We start from the raw sequence: 25,024 nt of genomic DNA on the forward strand, positions 1-25,024 counted from the left end.
CTGTTAAAAAAAAAGAATAAAAAGAGGGAGGGTGAAGTGCAGAACCTATATTTGGTGCATTCCTCAGCATGCAGAATAGTTCCCCCGGAGACATTACTTGCGCATTGTCGTTCTTTCTTTGTCCGTCTCACACCATTTTTTGTGGTGAGTTACTACGTGTGTGTCTGAGTGATGCACACTGTATTAGATCTGACCACTACTCTCCGTGCGTCTGCGTCAGCCACACACTGAGTCCGTTGTCATGTTATTCTACGGAAGCTGAGAGATGCTGACAAACAGTCAGGGGAAACGGGAAGGAGTGTGTGTGAGTGAGTGAGTGAGTGTGTGTAAGGGGGCCTGGAGACACGACGGGAAAGAGTGAGGGGAGCGGGAAGACAAAAGGAAGAGGACTGGTGTGACGTCGCAGCTTGCCCTACAGAGTGACTTTGTCAACGTGACGTGACCTCAGTCACATGGAGGGGGGGGGGGGGGGGGGGGGCGATGCCCTTTTGCAGACGGATGGACACACATACACACAAACAAACTCACACAAACACACATATGCTTACGTCTGTGAGACCGTTCCCCCCCAGTATTTAAAACAATTTATAACCCACTAGCCCCTTTAACCTGACAAGGCCTGGCTCTTTCTTTGAATGCTGACGCACTTCAGGCCCCTTCATTCCGGACTATTCATTATATTAACGCTCATTACACGCTGACAATCATAAATCAACCTCCCACAACAATGATAGCAGATAACACAACTTATAACACAGCACACAGCCAGCTGTAATGATTCTACTGTCGTTGCTTCAACCACTTCCTTTGCGTCAGCAGCGAGTGTGTAAATTTCATCATAAATAAGAGCAAACACTGGAAAGGAAATTTCATATCCGCACGTTGTCACTGTTTATGTTTTGAAGACGCGTGCTGACGGGGGATCAGGGAGCTCAGCGCAACAGTCGGGAAGCACAGTGTATTAGAAAATGTTTGGAAATCAAAAAAGACTTCTCTCCACATTCAGTAGGCTGTGCTTTGACCGCACAGGGGGGGAGGTGGACCTCAAGTTCACTGAAATGTCAGCTTTGGTTTGAAGTCACTTTGACTTAAAGCGGTGCAAACACGGCACAGAAGATACACTGTCTCGCTTTTTTAGAATCAAGTTTCTGCTGCTGTCATCGTAGTGCAGTTTGTTCTTTTTGCACTCTCATGCAGAAAGAAAACATTTACAGTAAATGTTTACATAAACAGAATTATCTGTCCCTCATACTTCTGGGACTCCTTATCTCTGGAATAGTGAAGGTAAGATATGGAAGTTGTGTTGTTGCATTCTTCTCAACCGCCATTATCATTATCTCCAAGTCTGATGGGCATCATTGTTGTTCATCTGCACGATCCGTCACAGCCCCATGGTCTCTTCAGTTTTATTTTTTTGACCTTTGTTCATTGTGGGAACTCACAAAAGCTTTGGTTGAACAACCACCTTCATCATTGGAAGTCTGTGACTCAGAGGAATGATATGGAAGTTATTTTAATCTCTCTATTCTTGTCCCCAATGTTTATGAGCACTCTGACCCGCTGATGTTCCCAATTAGCCATAAATTGCTCTGTTGGGAGGTATTTAAATGCTTACATGTCATCTTCAATCAATAACAGTCTGTGAGTCAAGGACTTCTAAATGAAAGCTATCCAGAATTTCTCTATTTTTGGCACTGAGTTCACACGCCTAACCATTACGCCCCTACCGCCACTGTCTCTTTATGTCTCCTCCCTTCCCTCCCTGGCTCCTCGTCGTCTTTCTTTTCATCAATCACATTGTCCATCATCATCACCGGGGTCACCAGTGGATGAATGAATGGTGTCGTTGGCCTCTGCGTCTGCCTTGTATTACAGACGCCCTCACATCTGGCTGGACCCCTGGTAGTGCCAGGAAGCATGCCAGGAATGCACGGTATGGCCCAGTGAGCGATAAGAAGGAAATTCCCCGCAGGCGGCTGGACTAAAAGCCAAGAAACAACAGGCAAATGGACAATCACCAGGGAGAAATGAAAGGGATGACGACAAAGAGTGGGATGGAGAGGGATGGGACAGGATGCCTGGACAGACGCAGGTCTAGGTTGGACATTAAGACAATAAACACTGGCAGTGGCTGTCCTAGGGAGCTGAGGGTGACGACAAGGATGGAGAGGTGACACATGATGAAAAGAAAGGAATGGGAAGGATTGGGATGGGACGACTGGATAGAGATAGGCGAGAGGGTCAGGGAGAAAAGAGCTAATGTCCTGCGATAAAGGTGGGATGAGGAAAAAACTAAGTGATGCCATGGAAGAGAGTGACCGAAGCAAAGATAGCAACTGCGAAGACGTAAAACAGACTATCAGTCATATAAAGGGTGTTGGTCGAGAGCAAGGGACAAGTGTGGGACAGGAAGAGAGCACAGCGATAGGGGCTTGCCACAGGAAAGGTTAACCCCTGGTAATCAGCCCCTGATTCGGTGACAGTGAGTGGGAAGAGGACAACAGGGACACACCTCTCAAGCAGATTTCTGAATGGTGTGTCCCCAGGTTTGGCACCGATTAATGAATCACAGGTCCGGCTTTTTCGACAGTGTCTAACACGGTGACATCTGCAGAGGCTTTCAAGTTCAGTTGGATCAGCGAACACAACTTGGCCAAAACCCTGATCCAGATTAGCTTCCCTACTACAGACTTACATCACGTTACATGAGTGGCCACTAACAGGTCTACATCCCCTCTTCTCTGGCTGCGGATGCTGGTTTTCAGGGAGGCCAGAGCTGTTTTGAGCTGCTAAATTGCACCAGTGGGGATTGGATTACCTACCGCCAGGGTAGTCCCCCCCCCCCCCCCCCTTCTAGGTTGCCTGTTTCTCTTGGATTACATCAGAGTGTAGGCTCCTTCATCTGTGAGTAAGCACATACCTCACAGTCACGGGGGAGGTCAGAAACATGTCTAATGTGTTAGAACAGAAAGGGGATAATGGGATATATGAACGAGGGCAGGAAGTATAAACAGTGTTTGCTGTGCATGGTCTTGTATTCATCTGCAACAGAAAGATAAGAGATACAGAGGCCGGTTGAGCCCGGTGATCTAGTTTCTGTTTATTCGTTCCTATCTGGCCCGGACCCAGTCTTTTCTGAGTTCAGATCATAAATAACGAACAACCTGGAAGGAAACGAAACATTATCCATATAACTCCCCAGGGTGTCTTATCTTGTATGACAATGATTCATTCCTGTAATATGACAGTGTAGACTTCAGCCAATTACAATAACAAAATGGAGATAGATAAACAATATTCCCCGCCACAATCTGGGCTTCTTTCTCTCAAAAGCCACGTACTAATTAATCTTCAAAGTAAAAAGCATTCTTGCATGACAAAGCGAGTCTTGTAAGTCGCCACGCAGATCGAATCGGAGCACTCTGCCGGGTCAGATCAACATTGTAAAGCTTTAAAGAGATACAGTAAGTGCAGAACAATCTGATGAGGGGCAATATACGAGACCCCATTTGTACTTTACGGTGTGGTTCTACAGAACCAATTGAGGTCAGGATCTGATCCAGGGAACATGAACCAAACAACCTCTCACTTGTGTGTTAAGGTCAAAACCTCACATAATTATTCAGGGTGCTCTCACACTCGACCGGACAGACCCTAGAAGATGCTGAAGGTGCCACATTAATAAGTGCCAACACTTTTTTGGATGGTGTGAACTTTTGGACGAGCTACAGGAAGTTGAGGAGAGATGAGAAAGGACACCCGCCTGTAAACCAATCAATGTCAAGTCTGTGGAGACGCGGCACACGTAGGTGCTGACGACAGGATGTAGGTGAGCAGAGAGAAAGTTCTGCTGTGCACTCGCAAAACTGCAGTGAAACCAAAACTAACCGGATCAAATACGCACAATGGAAAAAAAAACATCAACCCTGTTTCGAATCCTTTATCCGGACTTTCAGGTGTGAAAACGCCCTTTGTGCGGTTCCCTGGCTTTTTGACCCACGTGAAACAGCTGACACAAGGCAGAAAAAGGTGGGTGTGTGAGTTCTGAAGCAAGCCAGTGAAAACGCAGAGGCAGACATGAAGGAGAGAAAACTTTCTTCTAGGTAACTCCATTAAAAAAGAACCCCTGGGAAGTTTGGACGACTGACAGCTGAGGTGGAGCCTGGGGCACCCGGGCAGGAGGGAGAGTGTTTTTATGTGTTTATGTGTGTGTTTCCCTTCACTAATGGGTCTTATGTACTGTATTTAGCAGCAGGGTCCTCTCTCAGATCGTCATTGAGAGTGACGGGGGGGGGGTTCACTCAGGGTATAGGAACAGGCCTCTGGGATAACCTGTGGAACACCCCCGTTATCCTTGAGGGAGCAATGCCTTTGAGGTGCTGTCCCCCGCCACCCTTCACCTTCAATGTGCCGAATCAGTGGAAGGCAGAAACTCAGAGAGTATCCCTGACACTAATATGGAAAAAAGCCTGTTTGGAGCGAATATAAGGGCAAATATTATTCTTCCTGAGCGTAACCACGGCGAGCACCTCTGACCTGGCAGTGAAAGTGCTGAAACAAAAAGCCCAAAGACTTTTTCTGCTCCATCAAAGGAGAGCTACATAAAATAAACACGGCCATCAGATTACCACGCTGAACACGGGCCGCGTTAGCCTGAGCTGGCCGCCCTGCCGCCCAACCCCATTGCTCTATGGGAGTTAAGTGTGGGGTCTGCTCAGTCAACACCATGACGCAAAATGGAACAAGCCTCTGACAGAAGCCCCAGGCTGATGGAATAAGGCCCCTACCCACAGGCCCGCAGGCCCCCCGGCCCGAGAGAAACGTACTGAGCAAGAACGAGAAAGCGAGAGAGACAGGAAAACAGGAGAAAAGAGAAGGAAAGGAAAAAGGAAAGGTGGATGAGGACATTTTGTCAAAGAGGACCACCAGCCCCATGTTGGTGGCACTGGTCATGTCCTGAATTGAGGGCACCCACATAAACGCACAGTGCTGCTCGGCATTAGCAGGACAGACAGCCGCCAGTGGAGAGGGAGCCGGGGCAGGGCAGGGCAGGGCAAGGCAGGGTACAGCGGTTGGTGGTGGTGGTTGTAGCTGCCAGTGAGACTGTGAGGCTTAGCTGGCTGGTCCACTAACACTGGACACCCTCAGCCCAGAGGATCTGACCTCACAGGGGTTCTTTATATCCCCGCGTGCGCCTGTGTGCATTTGTGTGTAGGGGCATGCACGTGTGCACCAAAAAAAGAGAGGGAACGGTTTGTTTGTTTATGTGTGTATTTCGCATTTCGGTGACGTAACTGGGGGGAAAACAGATCTGTCCCTTGAGGAAGACCAACGTTTTTCTCTTGGCCTTTTAGTCACCTCACTGAGGCCCTGCTGTCCATTTCATCCCTGAGTCTCCCCATCTCCAGGCTCGGCCACAGTCTGCCGTCTGTCTGCATCTCACTGATTTCCCTCCCGGCACCTCTGACCTTCTCTCCAGTTGTCTCAAACCTCACACAGATTCCTACACCCCCAGTCTGACTTTTTGTCTGTGACCTAACAGAGAATCCCTTGCTCCCTTGTTTCCTCCTTGGCCTGAACACAGGCTTTAGCCTGGAGCCACACAGAGTTGTTCCCTCTGACACGGTTCCGGCGTAGAGTCTCGTGCTCTCTGATGACTGTGTCTCATACGGCCAGGTTATTACATATTTTCAGTCTGGGAACCAAAATGAGAAATCTGTCTTTGTTTCTACTGAGTCACAGTCATATTACTAATATTACTGCTTTTGCACATGGGTGATCTGGATAAATACAATTCATGTCCCAGCTGGTACAGGAAAACAGATTCTGCATATATCTGGTGCGATGACTACGTTGCACTTAACCCTCACACTTTCCTCTACAACTTCCCGATAAAACGTGTCTCACAGCCTCCATCAGTGGCCACACAGTCATCGTACTCTGTCCTTTCCCCTTACGTATGTGTTGAAAAACCTCCTTTATAAGATGACGCAGGGCTCAGGTAAAGTGTTACCAGATCACAAATAGATACTGGGGCAGCGCCAGGCTGTAGCTGTTAGTGCTAAGTGTGAGAGCCACGGGCCTTTTTTCTGGTTCCTGAAAATGGCTCCTGTGTGCAGCAACAATGAGCGCAATCACTGTGGTCCACTGGGCCTCACACCGGCAGCATTGCATTACCACGCTCTGCCTCCCTACTGTTCCCCTTTTCTTTTCATCCTCCTCTCTTTTCTCCTCTGACTCAGCTGTTTTGTAGGAAACTCCGTCTCTTTGAAGAAGGGAAGAATCTTTCATTACTCGACAGCAGGGAGAGAGAAGGAGATGATAGGGAGAGAATAACTGGCCCATTGTCCTCGGCCTCCTTCCTCCGTCCACCAGTGATAATTGTGTCGGGCTAATTACAGAGAGCCGCTACAACAGGTGTGGGACTCTGCACCTGGGTACAGAAGTCTATTTGGTGTGTGTGGGTGTGTGTGCGTGTGTGCGTGCGTGTGTCTGTGTGAGACAGAGAAACGTGTTAGTTGTTTGTGTGTGTGTGTATGACTACGCAATGCCGGGTGAAAGTGTGTGTGACATTCGGTCTGTGTCAGTGATTGAGATCACAGAAAACCATGTGTGTGTCATGCGATTACTAAATCTTACATGTTACTTAATAGCGCTCAGACATTGGTGACCCTATTGTATCGCACACTACTGTAATGTCACACAATCGGCCCGGACCTATGCCAGTCTGAGCCCCATCTGTGTTTAATTATAAAGCTACAGGCTACATCTGTATCACATTACGGGAAAGTTGAAATTAGCACACAAACACAGTCTCACTCTCACTCATGCAACGCATTGAATTTCAAATGAGAGTGATTACAATCACTTAATTGATAAATGTGACCCCAGGGAGCCTCCTCTCGTGATTCACAATCTATAACTGCTCTTTCTCAATGCCGTGGTTTTTTTTATTTCAGCACAGTGAGAAGCTGGTAAGACTGGACTTGAGGCAACAGTGATGATGTAAGCCCGGCTCTCACGGGATTGACGTGTGTGCGTGTGTGTGTTTTGTTTTCTTGAGCTTTTTACCGTAAAGGAATTCATCTGAGAAGCTGACCGGAAGAAAGGAAGCCATTTGGCCGCTCGCCAAAGGAGGAGCTTGATAACTTGCGTTTGCCGAGACACCACAGAGATTCACTCTCAAAACAAAGACAGCGGTGATGCAGACGTCTGGCCGACTAGACAGTGAAATTGACTGGATATTACAAAATTGTGACAGTTCTAGTTGAGCTGTTACTCACTCCAAATAATGATATCACCTGTCTGCCTCCTGTTTATGACAACCACTTACTAGTTTATGCTAAATGAGGTGGACTTTTTTTAAAGAGCCGGGGCATTATACCACATAAGTGAAATGAGATACCCACGGCAACAGACCGCTGGAGTGTGTCACAATAACCAAAGGGAAATTAAAACCCCCCCAGCTCTTAAGTCACCAGCTTTGACCTTTAGGAGAGATTACCAAGGTAAAGGTGACCTTTGTGTGTGGTCGTCATGGTCTCATTTACTTGCTTGAGTCATGACCCTGGGTAAAATGCTACCAGTCTTACAGGAAATGAGAGTGTGTCTTCGGAACAGTTGATAATGTAGTTGCATGATCGCCTCCGTTCTACCTGCAGACTCATCATTTAACGTCAAAGAGGAATGAGTCCTGCATCGCCACCTTGTGGAATGTTTCTTTGGTGTTGAACCTCGAGATGGGTGCCAAACCCCAGGGGCCCTGCTGAGGGCAGCGGACTTGTCAAAGATTATATGGAAACTGTAGGTCTTTTAGACTAGAATTCAGCTTTTTATTTAAAAACATGGACTTTGAAAACATACATGGAAGCCAAGACAAACAGTTACGTACAGCATAACACTACGTAGCCCAACAGATACAGGGTGTGATCCCTGCTTTAAAATAAGTTCTATAAAGACATACCAAAGCCAATACATGTGTCATACTTGAAAATATTTAAGTGAATAAATGAACTGATATGGCAATGTCATGAAAAAAACAGCCAGGGCACCAAAATGAGGAGAACAGATCCAGATTTGGATTTAATGTGGTCTGCAGTTTGCCTTTTCTGGTGATTTCCCTTTCTACTTCTATGAGACAAATAAGGGCTTCCTCAAAGCCGAGTCCTCTGATTGGCTGGGAGCTCATCCTGGTCGAGTCCCCACAAGAAGGTGCGGAGACGGGTCACTTCCTTTTGGAGCTCAGGGCTTGGGATTGGCTGGGACAGGTCGAGGCGTGGAGTCTCATTTGGCAGGATGAGAGGAGGATGATCCAGGAAGCTCTCGAAGATGTCTAAAAGATGAGGAAAGGTTTACAAACAACTGACTTGGCAGAAAATCTCGATTTTATTATTTATGTTATATTAGTATTACTGTTTGTCTTACCTCCACTCAGCTCTGTGCCTGGCGGAGGGGCCCAGGACGCTGGAGGAGCTCTGGTAGGCCCCAGCCTGTAGTGAGTGAGCAGGTGGTGCAGTTGGGATGGGCTTAACAAGACATGGTCCTCCATTAGACTGGTCCAGGACGACTGGAAGATGAGAGGTTAATGGAACACATGTTAGTTGATCTTCTATCAGAGGGCTGTGGAGGCTCATTGAACACTAAGTGTATTACCTGGATCAGTCGAGTCTTAGGAATACACAGGAAGTTGACGGTGATTGACAGTTTCTTCATAAACTCTGAGGCAATGTCTCCTAATCCCGCCCCCTGTAGCCAATCCAGAACTAGGTCCAAGTTTGTCCTGATCTGGACTGCTCTGGACCAGGAGAACAGTCCGTCTGGGAAAAACAAAATTCGAAAGTGTAGGAAACAGCGAAGAAAATTTGTGAAAATCATGAATTGAAAGCAAAATTTTGTTTAAAAAATATTTGCATTAGATTGTTGTGTTATCTAAGCAAAAAATCCAATCATCTTGTCACATCAGGCTTCACGAAGAGAAGAAATAACTCGTAATGAAAACGTTAACTCATAAAAAAAAGAAAAAGATTATATATCAAAGCATTCAGGGGTTTTGCATCTACAACTTTATTTGGTCAGATGTGACCTTGGCAAACTGAAAACAGACATTGCTGTTTGACTAAAATACATATTGTACAGATTATATTAGGTCATTATTTTGATAGAAATACAGATTTCAAGTCACTGTTACTGTTGCATTTTGTTAGAAATTTTTCTTTTAATCGTTACCAGCAAGGTTATGTTTTTACAACTGTGTATTTGCTTATTGGTTGGTTTGCGTGCAATGCAACACACAAACAGCTGAAAGGATTTCCACGGAACTTAGAAGTATGCAGTATGAGTCAGTGAAGAAGCCACAAAATGTTGATGAAGATCCGATACACAATCCGGTCCAGCAATTTGTTTTCTTTGGACAAAATAGGGCATTTTCACAGTTTTCGCAGGAAATATTTCATGATTCTCTATAAAAAATAAACAACTGGCATATTAAGGGAATGGGTATCTATAAGTGTGTGTGATAGTTGATCGTAGGACCTTGGCAGAGTTACGCGCCCTACTGAGTGCCATATGGTTCTGTATTGTTTGCCCTCAATTCTTCATTTTAAACTTGTAAGACACCTTGCAAAAGTGCTGTATAAATAAAGTTGTTATGGTATTAGTTACTTTCATCTCTAATTTAGACATATTAACATAGCTTGGCTTTAAGATGTGTCTTGTCACCTCTCTCCAGCAGCGTGTTGAGCAGGGAGGTATTGGTGAAGAAGAAGAGGTAGCCAAAGGTTTGGGAGGTCAGAGGAGGGGACAGACATGCCTCCCTCGACAGCATGAGGGAACAGCGATACACCTCCACCAGCCCGGCAACCTTGAGTGGTAAGGCAGACATGTCATCCACCTCTCCATCCTCCTTTGTTTTTTCTTCTCCCTCTGCTCCCACTGCTCCATCCTTCTCTTTCTCCTTGTTCTCACGAGAGAATGGGTTACTGTCCAGGAGAGCTGGAAGCAATGAGTACAGGGTCTTTGTGGACAGAAAGGACAGAAACTTGAGTTAATAAAGTAATAATATGTTTTTTAAGTTTGAGCCACGCCAGCAGTTGGCAGTGCCAGTCGATTCATATTTTGGTCAAGATATTAATATTTGACCTCAGCTGTACTTTGTGTACTGGTAATTGGCAAATGCTTGTATGTTAAGATGGTGAACATTATATCTGCAGTATGCTGTACATCAGCATGTTAGCATTATCAGTTTGAGCATATTAGCCTCTATCATGACTATAGGCATGATCCAAATCTACACCAATCTATACCAGGTGGTTTGATGGCAAGGAAAAACCTTAGTTAATTACATCTATGTAGCCGTCTCTCGATGAAAGCTAATGGTTGTAGTAACAAGTGATAATGTGCATGTGATAAACTGTATAGAATTAGTTTTGTAGTTGGGCTTTTGTCTGGTTGTACCTTGGTGAGGTGATACACACACTGCTGGAAAGTGTGCATAATGACATCATCCAGCTGTGCCAGAGCTTCTGAGCAGGTGTCCATGTCAGCTGTCAAAACTGGGTCCCCAGGGGCTTTAGGGAAACCATCATAAAGATTATCACAACCATTTAAGACTTTGCGTCAGATTTGATTTATGTCCGAGATTACCAAAGTGGTTTATTTGACAAAAAAGTATATTTCTGTTGTTTTCCAAACACTCTCACCTTCAAACTCAAACTCTTTCTCCATGGTTTCAACTCTGACCTGGAAGAAGTTAAGGAGCTCCGTGGCGTTTGACATCCAGAACATCAGGGGTCGAAGGTCAGACGAGAGCTTCTGAACATTGGGTGTGCTGATCTCAGCCTCTTGCTCTGTTGAACTGGACATAACATTTATGTCGTGTCAAGGTTTTTGTTAGCTCGGAAATGATTGTGAGCATTCTTCTGTCTGTGTTTTGTTATGGTTTTAAAAGAGAAAAGCGCCATCCTGCTGGTAAAAATAGACTCAAGTTATTATTACTCAACGGTGTTTGAGCCATTTTTCAACATTACTTTGTTGCAATGCTTTCATCATACCACAAAAATTCACCAAAGACATAACAGCACAAGGCCAAATGCATCATGAATCACTCCGCGGGAGATCTCTAAACAGAGGAAACATGACGTAGAACAAAAATGCTCTTACTTTTGCGTGGGATGCTTATCCCCGAATTCCTTAATGTTATCCTGTAAAGAGAGTTGGAGACAGAAGAGAGGAGAGACGTTTGGGCTTAGTGTGGGGGTGGAGCAGGGGGAGCTGTGTCTCGCCCTACAGCCAGGACAATTACAGCACATTTTCCAGCAGGAGGGAAGTGACATCAGCTCATCCTCGCTCATGTCCACAACCTTGCAGGCCACAATGAAGGGCACATGTCTGTCTGCTGGTTTTTCTGTCTGACTGAATGTGGCATCTCAATCTGCCTACCTGATGTTTCCTGCCAAGCTTGTTTAAATGTGGTTATGGCCGCGCAATACTATCCAGAAAAGGTTCACGGTTCACTTGTACTTGTGTAGTCTTGAACTTTTTGTTGTTTTTATCAATTTACAAACATTTACTGACTCATTTTAACGGCATGACTCCTTGGATGTTTAAAGTCTGTCTGTTGGTCCCAGACTGAATCCGATTGGATGAACTGTGTGACACTTGGTGCAGATATTCAATCCTACCGACTGTGGTCACCTCCTGAATTTTTCCTCTAGCGCCAGCAGCAGGTTGACATTTTTAGCTTATAGTGAAATATTTCCACAACCATTGAACTGCTGTGAAATGAAGTACAGACTTTGTCTTTCCCTCACATTCAACTGGCTTGGCTTTGCTAGGTGGCAATGTAGCATCTTGACAACTTCAATTATACCTCTGTGATCATTTGACTAACACCTTTACTATAAAACCATCATCAGGTCAGAGTTTGACAAACTTTGGTTTATGACCAAATGCTTGTGGTCGTTGGTGTTAAATGTGTTAATCACGATAGCATGCTCACATTAACAATGTGAGGATTATAGCATGCTGGTGTTAGTATTTACCTCATTGAGCTGTGTGTAAGTAGCAAATGAAAGCATCCTCAGAGAGCTGTAGGGCTGTCAACTCTTATTATAATAAAATGTTGGCTATTTTATGCCTTATTTACAGAGCGAACCATATAGAGATGACAGGAAATGAGAGAGAGAGCGAGAGAGCGGACATGACATAAAACAAAAGTCCATGACTGGACTCATTACACTTCCTGGTTGGAAACCTCACAGATCTTTTAAAGATGTGTATATGGAACTGTTTCCTTGAACTTACCCAGACAATTTCTTTAATTAGATTGGCTGACTTGAGTAATATCTGTGGCGTGAGAGCTGGGTCCAGGTGTTTAGAGGCGTGATCTATCATGATTGACAGGAGGAAAGCAGGAGCCAGTGGCCCACCACCAGAGTCTGGAGACGAGTTTTTGGAGATTATATCCTGGAAGAGAAAGGGAGGGATAAACATAGAGTATGTCATCAAGTCATTAAAGTCATTAAGAATTTATTTTAGTTAATTTTCTTCTTGTCTCACCTGTAACAAGGTGTCTGTATGACGGGGATGGAATTTCAACACTGCCTCAGTTGATCCCAGGTACTGCCTCAGCGCTTCCTGTCTGTCCACCAGCCCTGAGGGGCAGCAGGTGGTGGAGGCGTCCGCCTGCCATGGCAGGGTCAGTGCCAGCGGCGGAGCTGGGGTGACACGGGGGTCACGGTACAGGAAGAGGAAATGATTCCCAAGACCAATCACATCCCCAGGCTTTAGGACGGCCTCCCTATAAAGGGCCACTCCGTTGTGTGTAACTGCACCTCCCCTGAAGGGCCGCATCAAAGCTGGAATCAATTGGGAAATGTTCAGGTTTGAATACATCAATCACTGCTAGAAATGATCTTCATTTTCAGTTTCACACAGCATGTGGACGAATAGTAAAACTGCTTGGTTTGGAATTTTGTCAGACACAAAGTCTGAGGAGACCTCTGAGCTGACGTTGTTAGTACCTTGTCCGGTGGGCGTCTCAGGAACAGCTGAGTCTCTCCTCACTAGTAAATGTCTAGCCAAAAGGTCAGGAGCAGAGAGGAATGTGTCCACCTTCAGAGGCCTCTTCCCTTTCCTCTCCCTCTCTCTATCCTTCTCTCTCTCTCTCATTGTGGGCTTTCTTCCAAACACATGCGTATGTCCCGCCATGATGTACAAAACAAAATCCTTGACAAAACACACACAGTGGAGAGTAGCAGAAAGTCAGGGAGGTCTGTTATCTTTGCATTGGTACGACTTATATCAATCCTCCATCAGATGTTAATGATGTCGATAAGGAATGAAGTGTGTCACAGGTTGCTACAATGGAAACCTGTGTGAGGTAATTGTGTGAGACGGAGTGATGCACACAGGGGCTACTTGTGCCTTGGATGGAGAGGTTGTTGGGGCATTGTGTTGATCTGAGGCTGTTTTGTGCTGGCTGCTGAATGGGAGAGGCTCGTAGAGAGATGGAAACCCTGATGGTATGCTGCGATTACAGACATGCAGGTATGATGTCATGTTCACTTCGTGTGCACACGTGTATCTCCTCACAAATCCTCCACAACATGCCTCTGTGTTTGCATCTGGGCCACTTGAGGGTGTACCTTGCAATACGTGCACGTCAGTGTGTTTCCCCCTGTGTTCATGTGTTTACATAGTGTACGTGTGCATTGGTGTTGTTTGTTGAGTATTTGTGTGTGTGATATCATCTGTCGGCATGTCCTACCTTGCACTGATCGTAACCCTGCAGCAACAGGAAGTAGGGCCGGTCTGTGGGTGGAAGGATCAAACTCTGTGACATCACTTCCAGGTCGGAACTGGAGTAATCCTTCTCGTCCTCCACTGTCTGGTTCAACCATCCAACCATTGCTTGAACTTTTGACCCCCTATTCTGAAATATTAGGTTAAGAGGTGATGATTAGAAGGGGGGGCGTGATACTCTATTAATTCAGAGCTTCCTTACCACATCATCGTCTTTACCTCTCCCGGCTGTGGGTTGATCATGCTCACAATGTTCTTCCTGTCCTGCACTGCACCATTGTTATTCGGCTGGTTGCCAGAGCCACGTGGCTCATTGCTGACATGGTTGCCCTGGCGTCGCCGCAGACTCAGGTTCATGTCGCTGATGCTTCTCCTGAGCTCCGTGTTCCTCGCGCGGTGACCACGCTCGCTCTCCTCCGGCCCGCCCCCTGATGACATCCTGCTCCGCCGCCAGCGCACACCTGTTGTCCAGGCACACAAGCAGCGCTGTGGTCAGTTTGATCCCATGGAGAGTCGCATACCTGTGTGTTGAGTCTTGCACATACCTTGGTAGTTCTCTCCCTCCCTCTCCCGTTCCTTCTCTCTCTCCTTCTCTTCCCTCTCATAGTCTTCCCTCCTCTGGATTTCAAAGCGCCGCTCAAATCCGTCCTTAGGCCGCCACATGTCTACTAACAACAAGGGACATTCCCATGGGGCAACATTTCTCCGGCACTCTGTTTCCCATTTGATAGCTCCATCTGGCTGCTTGATGGGCTTTCCAATGACATCACACAATAGGAAGTCCTCTGGGATGTGTTTCTGGAGAACTAGAAGGTAATGGAGGAAGTGAGGAAGAGGGGAAGGGTAATTATTTTTCTGTAGCACTCCTGTTTATGATTAGAATAAGTCATTTTCAATTGGCTCACAAATTCTTGAGCAGACAGGTTTAAAGAATGGATTACAGCAGAGGTCCAAATGAGAAGAAATCTCCTTGTCATACCTGCATCATCTGTTTCCTCCCTCTCTCTCTCAGTGTAGCGTGTGATGACCTGGGCTATGAGTTGCCTGGCTGTAGAGTGGATGTTTGCCAGCAGGGAGCGATAGTTGGCTCCACTAGACAGGGCATCCCCATAAATCTTGATCAGACCAGGGGCAGAGGAGGAAGCAGGGGGCAAGTAGTGGTGAGAGGACGGGGCAGCCGAATGTGCCCAAACCTCTCTCTCCCTCTCCCCCACTGCTCGGTCCCGGTCGCTGTTTGAGCGCCCCCGCAGAAAGAGATGGGAAAGGCGTTTTGTGCGAGACTGGGTCCCAGCAGGCCGCGGCCTGAGGAAGGCCGGGGAGGGAGACGGGGATGGGGTAGGGGAAGCCAGCGAGGGGGTGGAGTTAGAAAGGGAAGAGGAAGGGGCAGAGGTGGCCTCGTGGAGGGAGGCTGCGTCAGAGCTGGTGGTCGACCTGGTAACAACAGAGGAGGGGGAAGACAGATGCAGGGGAGAGGAAGGAGAAAGGAAGGGACCAGTCAGCTGTGAATTATGACTGACAAACAACAAGGACTAAAATAAAACAGGGAAAGGTTAGAAGGTTGAAAGCATACTAATGACAGTGGAAGTAAGATAAGATGGCCTCACAGCATAAACTGTTCTTTCAACAATACGTATCAGGCACCGAGCTCTACCTAAACAATAGCTGGCATGAGAGTCGCTTAACCTGACACCGAGTATGTGAAGTGTAGAAGAAAACAGGAACACAAATGTGAGAACTTCAGACTGACTTGACAGAGATAGCGCTGGGCCAGCGACCACCTAGCTTGGCGAAGTGTTTCCTGGGCGAGTTGATCCAAAGACCCACTGGGAAATGGAGCTTTCTGAACCGAGGACTGCCAGGCCCCTCCATCTGACACATAAAGATGAAGGAGCAATTTGTTTTTTTCAATCACCTGCAGTATGTCAACATATACAGTCCATGTCTTGTTCCTTGAATCTGCCTCTCAGGAATGTGTTGCAGCAATGCCAGCATCGAAACAATAAAACAATAGAATGAAGTCACCATCAATGATATCAACAGGATACCTTCAGCTGGTTGTCCACACGAAGACAAACAGTAAACAAATCCACCCGACCTCCCGCCCAATCAGCCGCTGAAAATCCAAGTGTGTATTCCCCTGTTCTCAAACAGGAAGCGTGTTTAGTGGGACTTGAGTCCAGCTGTCGAAGTGACAGGGAAAAACCCACTGCACGGGTCAGTGCCTGTCCCTTTCGCACAGTTCCTTCTACATTTGTTACAACCAATACCTGGAATAGTGGAATCTAAAGGAAATTCTGTATTCCTTTAGTAAAATATCACCTTTTCGAAGTTAATCTCGGACAAGACTGAAAATCTGTTGTTCCGAAACATAATTTGATAAACCATGTAATTAAAATGATACAAATAGGAAATTCAAGTGCTTATAGGTATAAGGCTATAAATTCCACTTACCCACAGATACTTCTGATCCCTCTATGGCGTGTTATGATTATTCTTCGTTACCCGAATGCTAATACGCAGCTCACAGTAATCCAGTACCCTGATGTGTTTCCTTCTCCTCTCGATGAAATTCCATTTTTCAAAGGCCTAAACCCGTCTCACCCATCTACACACACATGCCCGTTTCTAATTCTCCATTTCTCTCGGGTAAATCCCCTTTTTCTTTTCTTTTCTAACGGGACAAGTTGTGCTGCTCTCGCTCTCCCTGGCTCTCAGGCTCTCTGGGTCTATAGATAGAGAAACAGGCCCATTGTTCTAAGTGACAGAATTTCCTTCCTTTGCAGTGGACAACACCTATATCCTGGCTGAGAGAGAGAGAGAGAGAGAGACAGAGAGCGAGAGGGGGAGACATTGGTGGAAAGCAAGTGAAGGGTAAATTTACACACATGTGTGACCATGTTGGGAATATTATATACAGTGCTGAACACCACAAAGCAATCTGTAAATCGGTTTGTGGACTGGCTAGATAAACCGAAAATGTGGCATTTACATCATGATAAAGTTTAATTAGATGAATTGAGAACATGTATATCCAATGTTGTGTTCTGTTTTACAATCACAGTGCATCAGACATCACACATTAAACTGCCCAGCGAGAAGTTGTCCTGGAAAGAGGATGAAGGAAATGCACAAAGCGAGACAGGAAACTTGAGGACGCACCTGCGATCTTTGACCTGGACTTCAACAGGAAAATGGTGATGGAAAGAGAAAGGGGACTGTCGCCATGTCCCACTAAGGTGACTCGATTCTCACATTGCTAGACTAAGTGTGTCATAACACACCGATAGGTTTGTCTCATTTTGAAGGCTCCAACACTCATTCAAATTTTTTCGGTGTTCTGTTCCCTGAAAGAGAAATAAACAGGCCATTCAAATGTTAAAAATAACATTAGCCCTGCATTATCGTTAGTGCGCATTGTCAGAACCATATAAGTGCATCAAATTAGGTGTATCAATTATATTTTTTAGCGATAAATCCACCAGTAACAACAGACTGACTGATATATCCAGCAGACCTAATAGATGCTTATATGTCATAATGTGACGTAGCTTCAAAAGTCAAATACAGAATGCAGGTCTAATCTGTGGTGTTGTAAAATAGTAACAATACATTTTTGATCAAGTGAAATTAAGATTAGTACAATAAACATTAGTTAGCATAATAACAATAGAAGTAATACCTCGGCCAAAGCTGAACAATTATACACATGATTATATGTGATTTTGGAAGTATGAAAGAAAATATGAGGTCGTCTGAAGCAGAAACATCCTCTGACATTGATGTATATTGGCTTTTTCCTATAAGCCTGAAGCTATTGATAGAAATTATATTGAGATGATTATTGATAGTGTCTTATAATAATTATTTCATTCGTTTGTTAAAGAGAAAACTAATTGTGAACAAGTTACTTCCCACAATATGATGCTGAGGAGGGAAACTTACCATTGAACCTCAGAGATAAAGTGTTTTCTATTAAGAATAATAAACTAAATTTTATTAGTAATAGCTTATCATCATAATTAGGATATTTTTTATTTGAATGCATTTAGGTATTTCTATGTCATCATTAATCATTTGCGTAATAAGAAATAAGAGAGTAATAAGAAACCTAAGGTTAAACGACGGACGGTCCGTACTTCCGGTCAATGAAACCTCAGGAAGAAGATATCCCAGCATCCTTTGCGCGAAGAAGGACAACCCCGAAGAGGACACGGCTACCAACGACCCAAGGTTAGCTGCCTGCTACTCCCACACCTCTGTTCGTATTGTGCTGGCGACCATTAACTCTGCTTTCATGTAAACTCTTCTGTGTTTTAATCCAACAACATGTTAGAATATTCCGGCGGTTTTAAGCGTGGTAGCCAAAAAGGGACGCAAGCTGTGTTAGCATGTTAGCTTGGAGCTAATAGCTAACTTGTAATCAAAGCTAACAACATGGCTGTATTGCTGTTTTAAAAGTGTGAATCTGTCAGCACAGATTTATACGTACCCACGTTGTCAAGTTAGTAATGAGTTGCGTTAAAAACAGTAATAAATGTGATGCTTATAACGCTAAATGTAGCTTAGCCGGCTAACGTGGAGCCTTGTGATACACTTGGCGTTTACAGTTTACTAAGCAGCTCCTCGTTGCTTGACCCTGTTCTTTTCTTTACAGTCTCGTCTAGACGTGTGAGTGTGTGAGGCAGATTTAAAAATGTCTGACACCATCGAAGAGAAGATTAAGAACTACAGGACTGCTCCCTTTGACGCAAGATTCCCCAACACCAACCAGACCCGCAACTGCTTCCAGAACTACCTGGGTGAGGACCACTCAACCACTTCAATACAACATCAGATATAATATGATGAAAATTGGGCTTCGTTTGACCTGCTCTGCCCTACATAAATAGGTCAGAGCAGAGCAACATCTTTAATGTTCATAATAAGGTCATTTGGTGTCATTTTGGTGTTATTTGGTGCAATTTCTTAAAACGTGTGTATATATAGGTTGTAGTTATTGCGTTGGAACAATTGTTAACATTTTAACAGTCAGTATTTTGTCGACTTAAACATCTGATATACATGTTGTACAATTTCAAAGATAGCCGACATCCCGGTGAAACATATGATCTCCAAATTTTACATTTGTTGTATTAAATAATACACTTTAACAAATGCCTCTGTTAAAGTACCTTATTTTACCAGCCTGATACAAATTATTATTTTCTTTATTGATTAATCGATCATGTTCCCAGTCGTTTTGTACTCACAAGGTCAGATAGTTGAAGACAACTTCCAAATAGAGGTTTGATCTTATCCGAAGAGATCTTGCCAATCAAGCTCACAAATCCGGACACTAAGACAAGCTTGAGTTGGTTCTCAGTATCTGGCAGGACTCAGTGTTCCTATGCTGCTGTCCTCTGATCTCGGCAGCTTTGTTATATTAAAACCATTGTTGTATTAGTGTGAACATCGTGATTCTTACTGTTCTATGCTTTTTGTTTTCCTCCAGACTACCACAGGTGCAACAAGGCCCTTGATGCCAAAGGCCAGGATCTGACTCCCTGTCAGTGGTACATGAGGGTTTACAAGAGCCTCTGTCCTATGAGCTGGGTAAGATTACCTCAGATGGTTCGGTCTTAAAAAGCCAATCTAGCTGTTCAGTGCACTGTTTATAATTCAATTGGATATCTTGTTTTTTAGTAACTTATTGCTCTCCCAAGGTCGGGTCTTGGTCATTTGAGATTAACATTAACCTGCCTGTGCTAATGAACTCAGAGATAAATACATTTTACAGGTTTTTTCACTTGGTGTTACTGATCACATCTTCATTGAGACCACATAGTATCACCGCTGTACTGAAAAGTTCTCGCTGTTACATTACCTGCAACAGCTGTGACACACGTACTGTTCCTGGGCCAAGAATAAACTTCCATTCTCAGATCTCAATTATTGAAAGGCTGTAATGACCTGAAACCACTGTGAATATAATTCGATGCTTCTGCTGTAGCTGGAGATTTCCTGTCATGCGTCTGATATTGTCCTCTCGTCTCCTTCAGGTTGCTAAATGGGACGACCAGATAGAAAATGGATCTTTCCCTGGGAAGATCTGAACTCTCCAAACTGTTGATGGATCAGGACAGTCACCTGCAGGACATTCTGTTACCAACACTTTTAACTCTGGAGTGTAATGATATATTCAACCGGCGATCATCATCATCATCATTGATGTAACTTAAACTATAAACACGCACAAGTTTTTACCCTGCAAGTCCACGGTCTGACGTTTGTTTTCAATCTCTACTCCAGCGTCGATAACATCAATGAATATTACACTGATTTATTTAGAAAGATGATGTTCATCAAATTTGAATGTTTCGTTGTACTGAATTTAATTATTGGTCTTTTATGTAAACCAAAAAATTCCCTTAAATTGGTGACTTATGTCAAGGAGTAGGCCTGGGTGTCCACCAGTGACGTTAATATTTTCTAATGTACTTTTTAGGGCCAGGTGAAGTGGAAATGTCTCAGGGCAATATCACAACATGATTCAAGTTCATCTGTCAACTCACCCTGGGGCTGTCCAATAAACTCTTGATAACACTATTACATGATCCAGTGAACTGTATGGTCTCTTCCTTTGCCATTACTAATGATTAAGGAATAATTACTAAAATCCAATAGCCTTCTCTCTGTGGCAGCTTCACCGGTTGGAAATATTTCTGTGAATGAGCAGGTATTATGCTAATTGGGTGCCTGAAGGTTGAAAGAAGGGCCTGAAATATCTCTGGCTTTTAACTATTATAACATTCATTTCCCATAGTTTACAAATGTATGTGTGTGTGCATATAGCTCCTGAATTTGTTATATATTTAAATATTGCAGTTATCTCCTAAGTTGAACTTTAGCCCTCCTGAATCACTCATCTGAACCTTGAGCTGTCTTTACTTTTCACTCTCATACTTCCTCCATCATAGTACTCTAGATATTATTTTACACCACAGATGACAGTAAACAGTAACCTACAAGTAACACCCGACACCAAAGTCACCTAAGGTAACTTTGCATGCTGGTTTTGTCATTCCCACTTCTAACCACCATGTGGTGCCATTGGATAGGGACCGGGCTGTCCCTGCATGACTGAAAACATTGAGTTTGTTGTAAAACTCAAAAGACAAAAGGATGTGATCTGTTAAAGATGATATCACCCTCTGAAGATATGAAATATTTAGATCAACGCCCTGAGTCTGAAGTCTGAAGAAATCCAAAAGACACGCGGGCGCATGTTTATAATGATTTAATGAATTGTATTGAGAAACAGTTCGATAGTGAAGCTGACATTCTTCTTTGATTAACATCCCCTTCACCTCAGCTATTCTACAATGTGTCCTGACATGCCTGTGTGGGTATGAGTCCTTCCTCTGTGCCGGTCTAGGAACCAAACAGACTTCTCCTCCTCCTCACTCTTTTTCTTTCCACTGAAACCGAAGCACTTTCAAAGTTGTGGTTTTAAAATCTTGAACATACCAGAAATGGGTGAGCTATCACCAAAAACTATTTTTAATGAAGTTTCGCCTCCCAGGGAGCTGTGGCTGGCATCGAGTGGTACCAGGTCAGGGTTGGTCTGTGCCAGTTTGAGTCAGTGGCAAAGTAGAAACACAGGGTGGCAGTGTTGCACAAATTACCTTTATCTCAGTGAAACTGCTATAACACGTACTTATGCAAGTTTATCGTGTTCTTACCCACACGAGGTTCATAAGCTACCAAACATACTCACAATATCTCACTTAGCTAAAAAGAATTGTGGCAACACATTTATCATGAATTTGAATTTTTTTGGTTCAATGTAATGTAAGATGTGAACCATTGCAATAATGTCACTGCAGCAAGACAACAAGACATTTGAGTGGGAAAGTCATTGAGGATCTTTGTGTGCTGCACGATGTGGTGACAGTGAGCAAACAGAGAAAGAAACTAGCTCTACTTGTTGACTTTATCTCTTGAAATGCTAGTGCCTCCAGCTACACTGTAAAACTCTTTGTTGCAGTTTTTAAATGAGTGACAGTTAAACGATACAGTTTTAAATCCAGCAAATCTTCTGCAAATGTTGGTTTTATTTAATTTGTTTATTTTTATGAAACTGTTAATCTTGAGATTTGTGGTTCATTTGCTTCCATAACACTTCTTTCACACAAACAAAATACACATGTAGGTGTTGGCTTCACTTCACTACACATGAGTCGCAACTTATTTACATATATTTAAGAGACACAACCAGTTTCCCTCATGTCTGTTCTGTACAAAGAAGAATAGTATAAAGAGAGTGTTTGCTCTCAAACAAAGCGTGCTGGGAAATCTTATAGTACAACATTTTTAATAATTAATAAAATATTGTAATCGTTATCTGCAGTTCATTCATTAAACTAATTTCAAAAGAACTCACGTTAAAACGACTCATAAGTTCTGCAGTGTTTTGACAATGAAAACTTGAAATTTTAAGTCGAAATTAACTAAATGTAGTCCATTGCCAACAATGCATCAATCCTCTGAATCCCAGCTGTGGTTCACAGCTAGAGGAGCCGGTTTGCTCTTTGCTGATGTCTTATTATTGAATTTGCTCAGTCAGGACAGGTCAGTGAAGGAGATGTTGCAGGATCGGCTTTCTTGGACACAGCTCAGAGGACACAGATGGGACAAAGACGTGTAATTAAAAAAAAAAGAGGTGCACTGTAGGTCACACTGAAGGTACGAGACACGATCATCTGCACATCCTCACTCTGGGTTGCTTCCTTTTTTCTGATGTGGTTATTTCAAGATTGAATCAAGTAATCTCACAGCAGTCTCACAGACGTCACAGACATGTTTGATGTCACTAGACCGTAACTGCAAAATAACAGATTCATTTAACTATCGCTGTTAATTACAAACATCAAAATCACTTACCTCTGCTTTCTGGCCACAGTAAATGTGGAATTTATTTCAATTAAGAAAAATACAAACAGTGATTCAATGAAATATTGATCATTGTGGACTTGTAATGAGCTGGACCTGGCCTAAAGGTTTAGAGATATTTAAAAGCAGGTAAGCATGTGAAGGGAAACCTTCACAATATGTTCATATATATCCTCATATATGTCATCATTGTGTGATAATCAAGGTCACAAGTCTGAAGAGTCATTCATTCATTTTTAGCTGAAGGCTCCAACTATGTGATTCAAACTCTGAGCATCTACTGGAAACTAATGTTCAGAGTTTCCTGTTGGCATCGTGACTCCTTTCCTGTCTCTACCGCGGGTTTTGTCGGAACTCTGCTGCAATGCATCATTAACCCAGTAATGTGTCACAGGGTGGAGTTTACAGGCATCAACTGTGTGTATTTGAAAAAAAATCATGGGGTCAGAGTTCTGTTTACACACTAAGCTGTTCTTTAAATGTCCCAGTTGATCAGCAAAACAGAAATATAAATAATAAAAGAAATAGTATTTAACATAAATGCTAATCCTTATTAGTTTGGCTCAGAAATACCGGCAAGCAAATATTAGACGTACTTATGTCTGAACCCACAATGTGCACGATATTATCAGATTTAACTAGAAAACCGTTCACATGGCCGGGACACAGTTAGTTAGTAGTTAAGGTTAGGAAAGTGTTTGTGAAGACCAAGACTCATAATTATCCATCATTTAGTTCTGCACAATTAGTAGCTGAGTTTACATAATACTGTCCAGGGCCCTTCAGCACAGAGAGGTCATTCAGTAGCTATTCAATGGTTTTGGCAACTTGGGAAGCAAATCCACCACTAACTAACGCTTTTTGTTTTGGAATATAATTTACTGGCAAAATAGTTGAATCATATTTTTATTCTCATTCAGTTGGTGAAACATTTTTTGGAGGGATTGGCAGCAGTGTTTTCTCAGTGAGATCAGAACTTGTAAGGACTTTCTTTCACTTCTTGTAAGTTGTTTTTTAATGTGTATTTCATATTTTAATATGTCATTACAATGTGTATTCGACATATTTAGTTATTTGCCTATTAATATTTACTTTCCTTGTTTTACACCAAAACTTCTTCTTTGTTTGGGTTATTGGCGGATGGCAACCAACGTCAAGTTATCTTCTACATTGCCTTTAATCCATTGATACTTTAACCAACCCCTTTAAGTCACTTTATTTGACGGTCTTGATATGTCAAAAAGGAAAACAGGGATCAAAGAAGAGGAAGAACACAGTAGATGGACATATAATTGGATCACAGACATTATATTTTACACGTTTGTTCATGTATGAACTGGGACATGTTTATCAAGAAGGTAAATGGTGGAAAAGGGTACTCCTTTGTGCAGCGTCATTAGTCCAATATTGTTTTCCATTGTGATTAATGATATGTTCTTTCAACACAAACACCCTGAGTTGATATTGGGGGGGTCCCTCCTTGCACCGCAGGAAGGATCACGTCTTACAGTCCACGCCATCAAGTGCAGACCACCCAATAAAATATGTATGATAATTGAATTAATGTTGTAAACAAGGCTTACTGCCTGTTGCCAGTAGGTGGCGCTATCACTACATACAGTATAGTGCTGATTGGACAATGCACAGTTGAGAAAAAAAAACTTCCTGTTTCATGGTGAATCAGTAAGTGGCGCTATGACCCTGAGGTAATATTGACATATGTAGCTGTGAAGGCCGGGACTCTGATCATGTGAAAGAGGTTTGAGGCTGATTGGACAACGCACTGAGTAGATAGATTGAATCAGTCTTTTTTTGACGAATCCTCAAAATTCGACGCCACGTCACGTGTGACGTAAACTAAAGATGCTATCCTAACCCTAACCTTAATCATTTTTATCTCCATGGAGTTGAGATGACACTCACTGAATTCAAAGGTGATCTGATGAAAGCTCTAGGAGGAGTTTGTCAAATCGCTGGCCAGAAGATCACATGTGTAAATGGGCAAAAGTGGCGACCTAATTCGAAATGGCGGACTTCCTGTTAGGCCTAACATGTCGATCCAAGAGGGATTTTTGTTTGTAATGAAATGACACACGTCTATACCAATTTTTTTACATGTCGGTCAATCATGGTGCTAGGGCTTATTTGCTACGCCCATTTCTTAAATCCATATAAATGTCTTCGGGGGGGGGGGGGGGGGGGGGGCTGTTGCTACACACATGTAGTTCGAGGGAGATTGAACGGAGTACAGTGAAGTTGCCGCAATTTTTGTTGCTGTGACTTGTTGAAATTT

At 43.6% G+C, this 25,024-nt stretch overlaps 2 protein-coding genes across 3 annotated transcripts; one reads left to right on the forward strand and one right to left on the reverse strand.

Moving 5' to 3' along the window:
* Positions 1-7,806: 7,806 nt before the first annotated feature.
* On the reverse strand, positions 7,807-16,531 carry rasip1 (Ras interacting protein 1). Of its 2 annotated transcripts, XM_062399905.1 has the most exons (16): positions 16,252-16,531; positions 15,548-15,669; positions 14,780-15,231; positions 14,346-14,606; positions 14,020-14,261; positions 13,766-13,930; positions 13,020-13,224; positions 12,556-12,854; positions 12,301-12,462; positions 11,158-11,198; positions 10,698-10,852; positions 10,453-10,565; positions 9,718-10,012; positions 8,653-8,816; positions 8,425-8,566; positions 7,807-8,332 (listed from the first exon to the last, which is right to left on the reverse strand). In XM_062399905.1, exons 2-16 carry the CDS (start codon positions 15,667-15,669, stop codon positions 8,154-8,156), a joined length of 2,997 nt encoding a protein of 998 aa, XP_062255889.1. In that variant the 5' UTR covers positions 16,252-16,531; the 3' UTR covers positions 7,807-8,153. The 2 variants fall into 2 exon arrangements, with proteins under 2 accessions (XP_062255889.1, XP_062255888.1); XM_062399904.1 differs by lacking the exon at positions 16,252-16,531 and having other exon boundaries at positions 15,548-15,678.
* A 1,404-nt stretch (positions 16,532-17,935) lies between these two features.
* LOC133965499 (cytochrome c oxidase subunit 6B1) lies at positions 17,936-20,393 on the forward strand. The gene is made up of 4 exons (XM_062400088.1): positions 17,936-18,030; positions 18,455-18,599; positions 19,292-19,392; positions 19,839-20,393. The coding sequence occupies exons 2-4, from the start codon at positions 18,494-18,496 to the stop codon at positions 19,890-19,892; spliced, it is 261 nt and encodes an 86-aa protein (XP_062256072.1). The 5' UTR covers positions 17,936-18,030; positions 18,455-18,493; the 3' UTR covers positions 19,893-20,393.
* The last annotated feature ends 4,631 nt before the right edge of the window (positions 20,394-25,024 follow it).

The sequence above is a fragment of the Platichthys flesus genome, chromosome 11 (assembly GCF_949316205.1).
Source record: "Platichthys flesus chromosome 11, fPlaFle2.1, whole genome shotgun sequence".
Classification (NCBI taxonomy): domain Eukaryota; kingdom Metazoa; phylum Chordata; class Actinopteri; order Pleuronectiformes; family Pleuronectidae; genus Platichthys; species Platichthys flesus.

Coding starts and splice junctions, on each gene's coding strand:
- rasip1 (XM_062399904.1), bottom strand. CDS start 15,678: ATGTGTCAGATGGAGGGGCCTGGCAGTCCTCGGTTCAGAAAGCTCCAT. Junction 15,232..15,547: donor CCCAGCGCTATCTCTGTCAA/GTCAGTCTGAAG, acceptor TGTTGTTACCAG/GTCGACCACCAGCTCTGACG. Junction 14,262..14,345: donor GGAGGGAGAGAACTACCAAG/GTATGTGCAAGA, acceptor CCTGGACAACAG/GTGTGCGCTGGCGGCGGAGC.
- LOC133965499 (XM_062400088.1), top strand. CDS start 18,494: ATGTCTGACACCATCGAAGAGAAGATTAAGAACTACAGGACTGCTCCC. Junction 18,600..19,291: donor CTGCTTCCAGAACTACCTGG/GTGAGGACCACT, acceptor GTTTTCCTCCAG/ACTACCACAGGTGCAACAAG. Junction 19,393..19,838: donor GCCTCTGTCCTATGAGCTGG/GTAAGATTACCT, acceptor CGTCTCCTTCAG/GTTGCTAAATGGGACGACCA.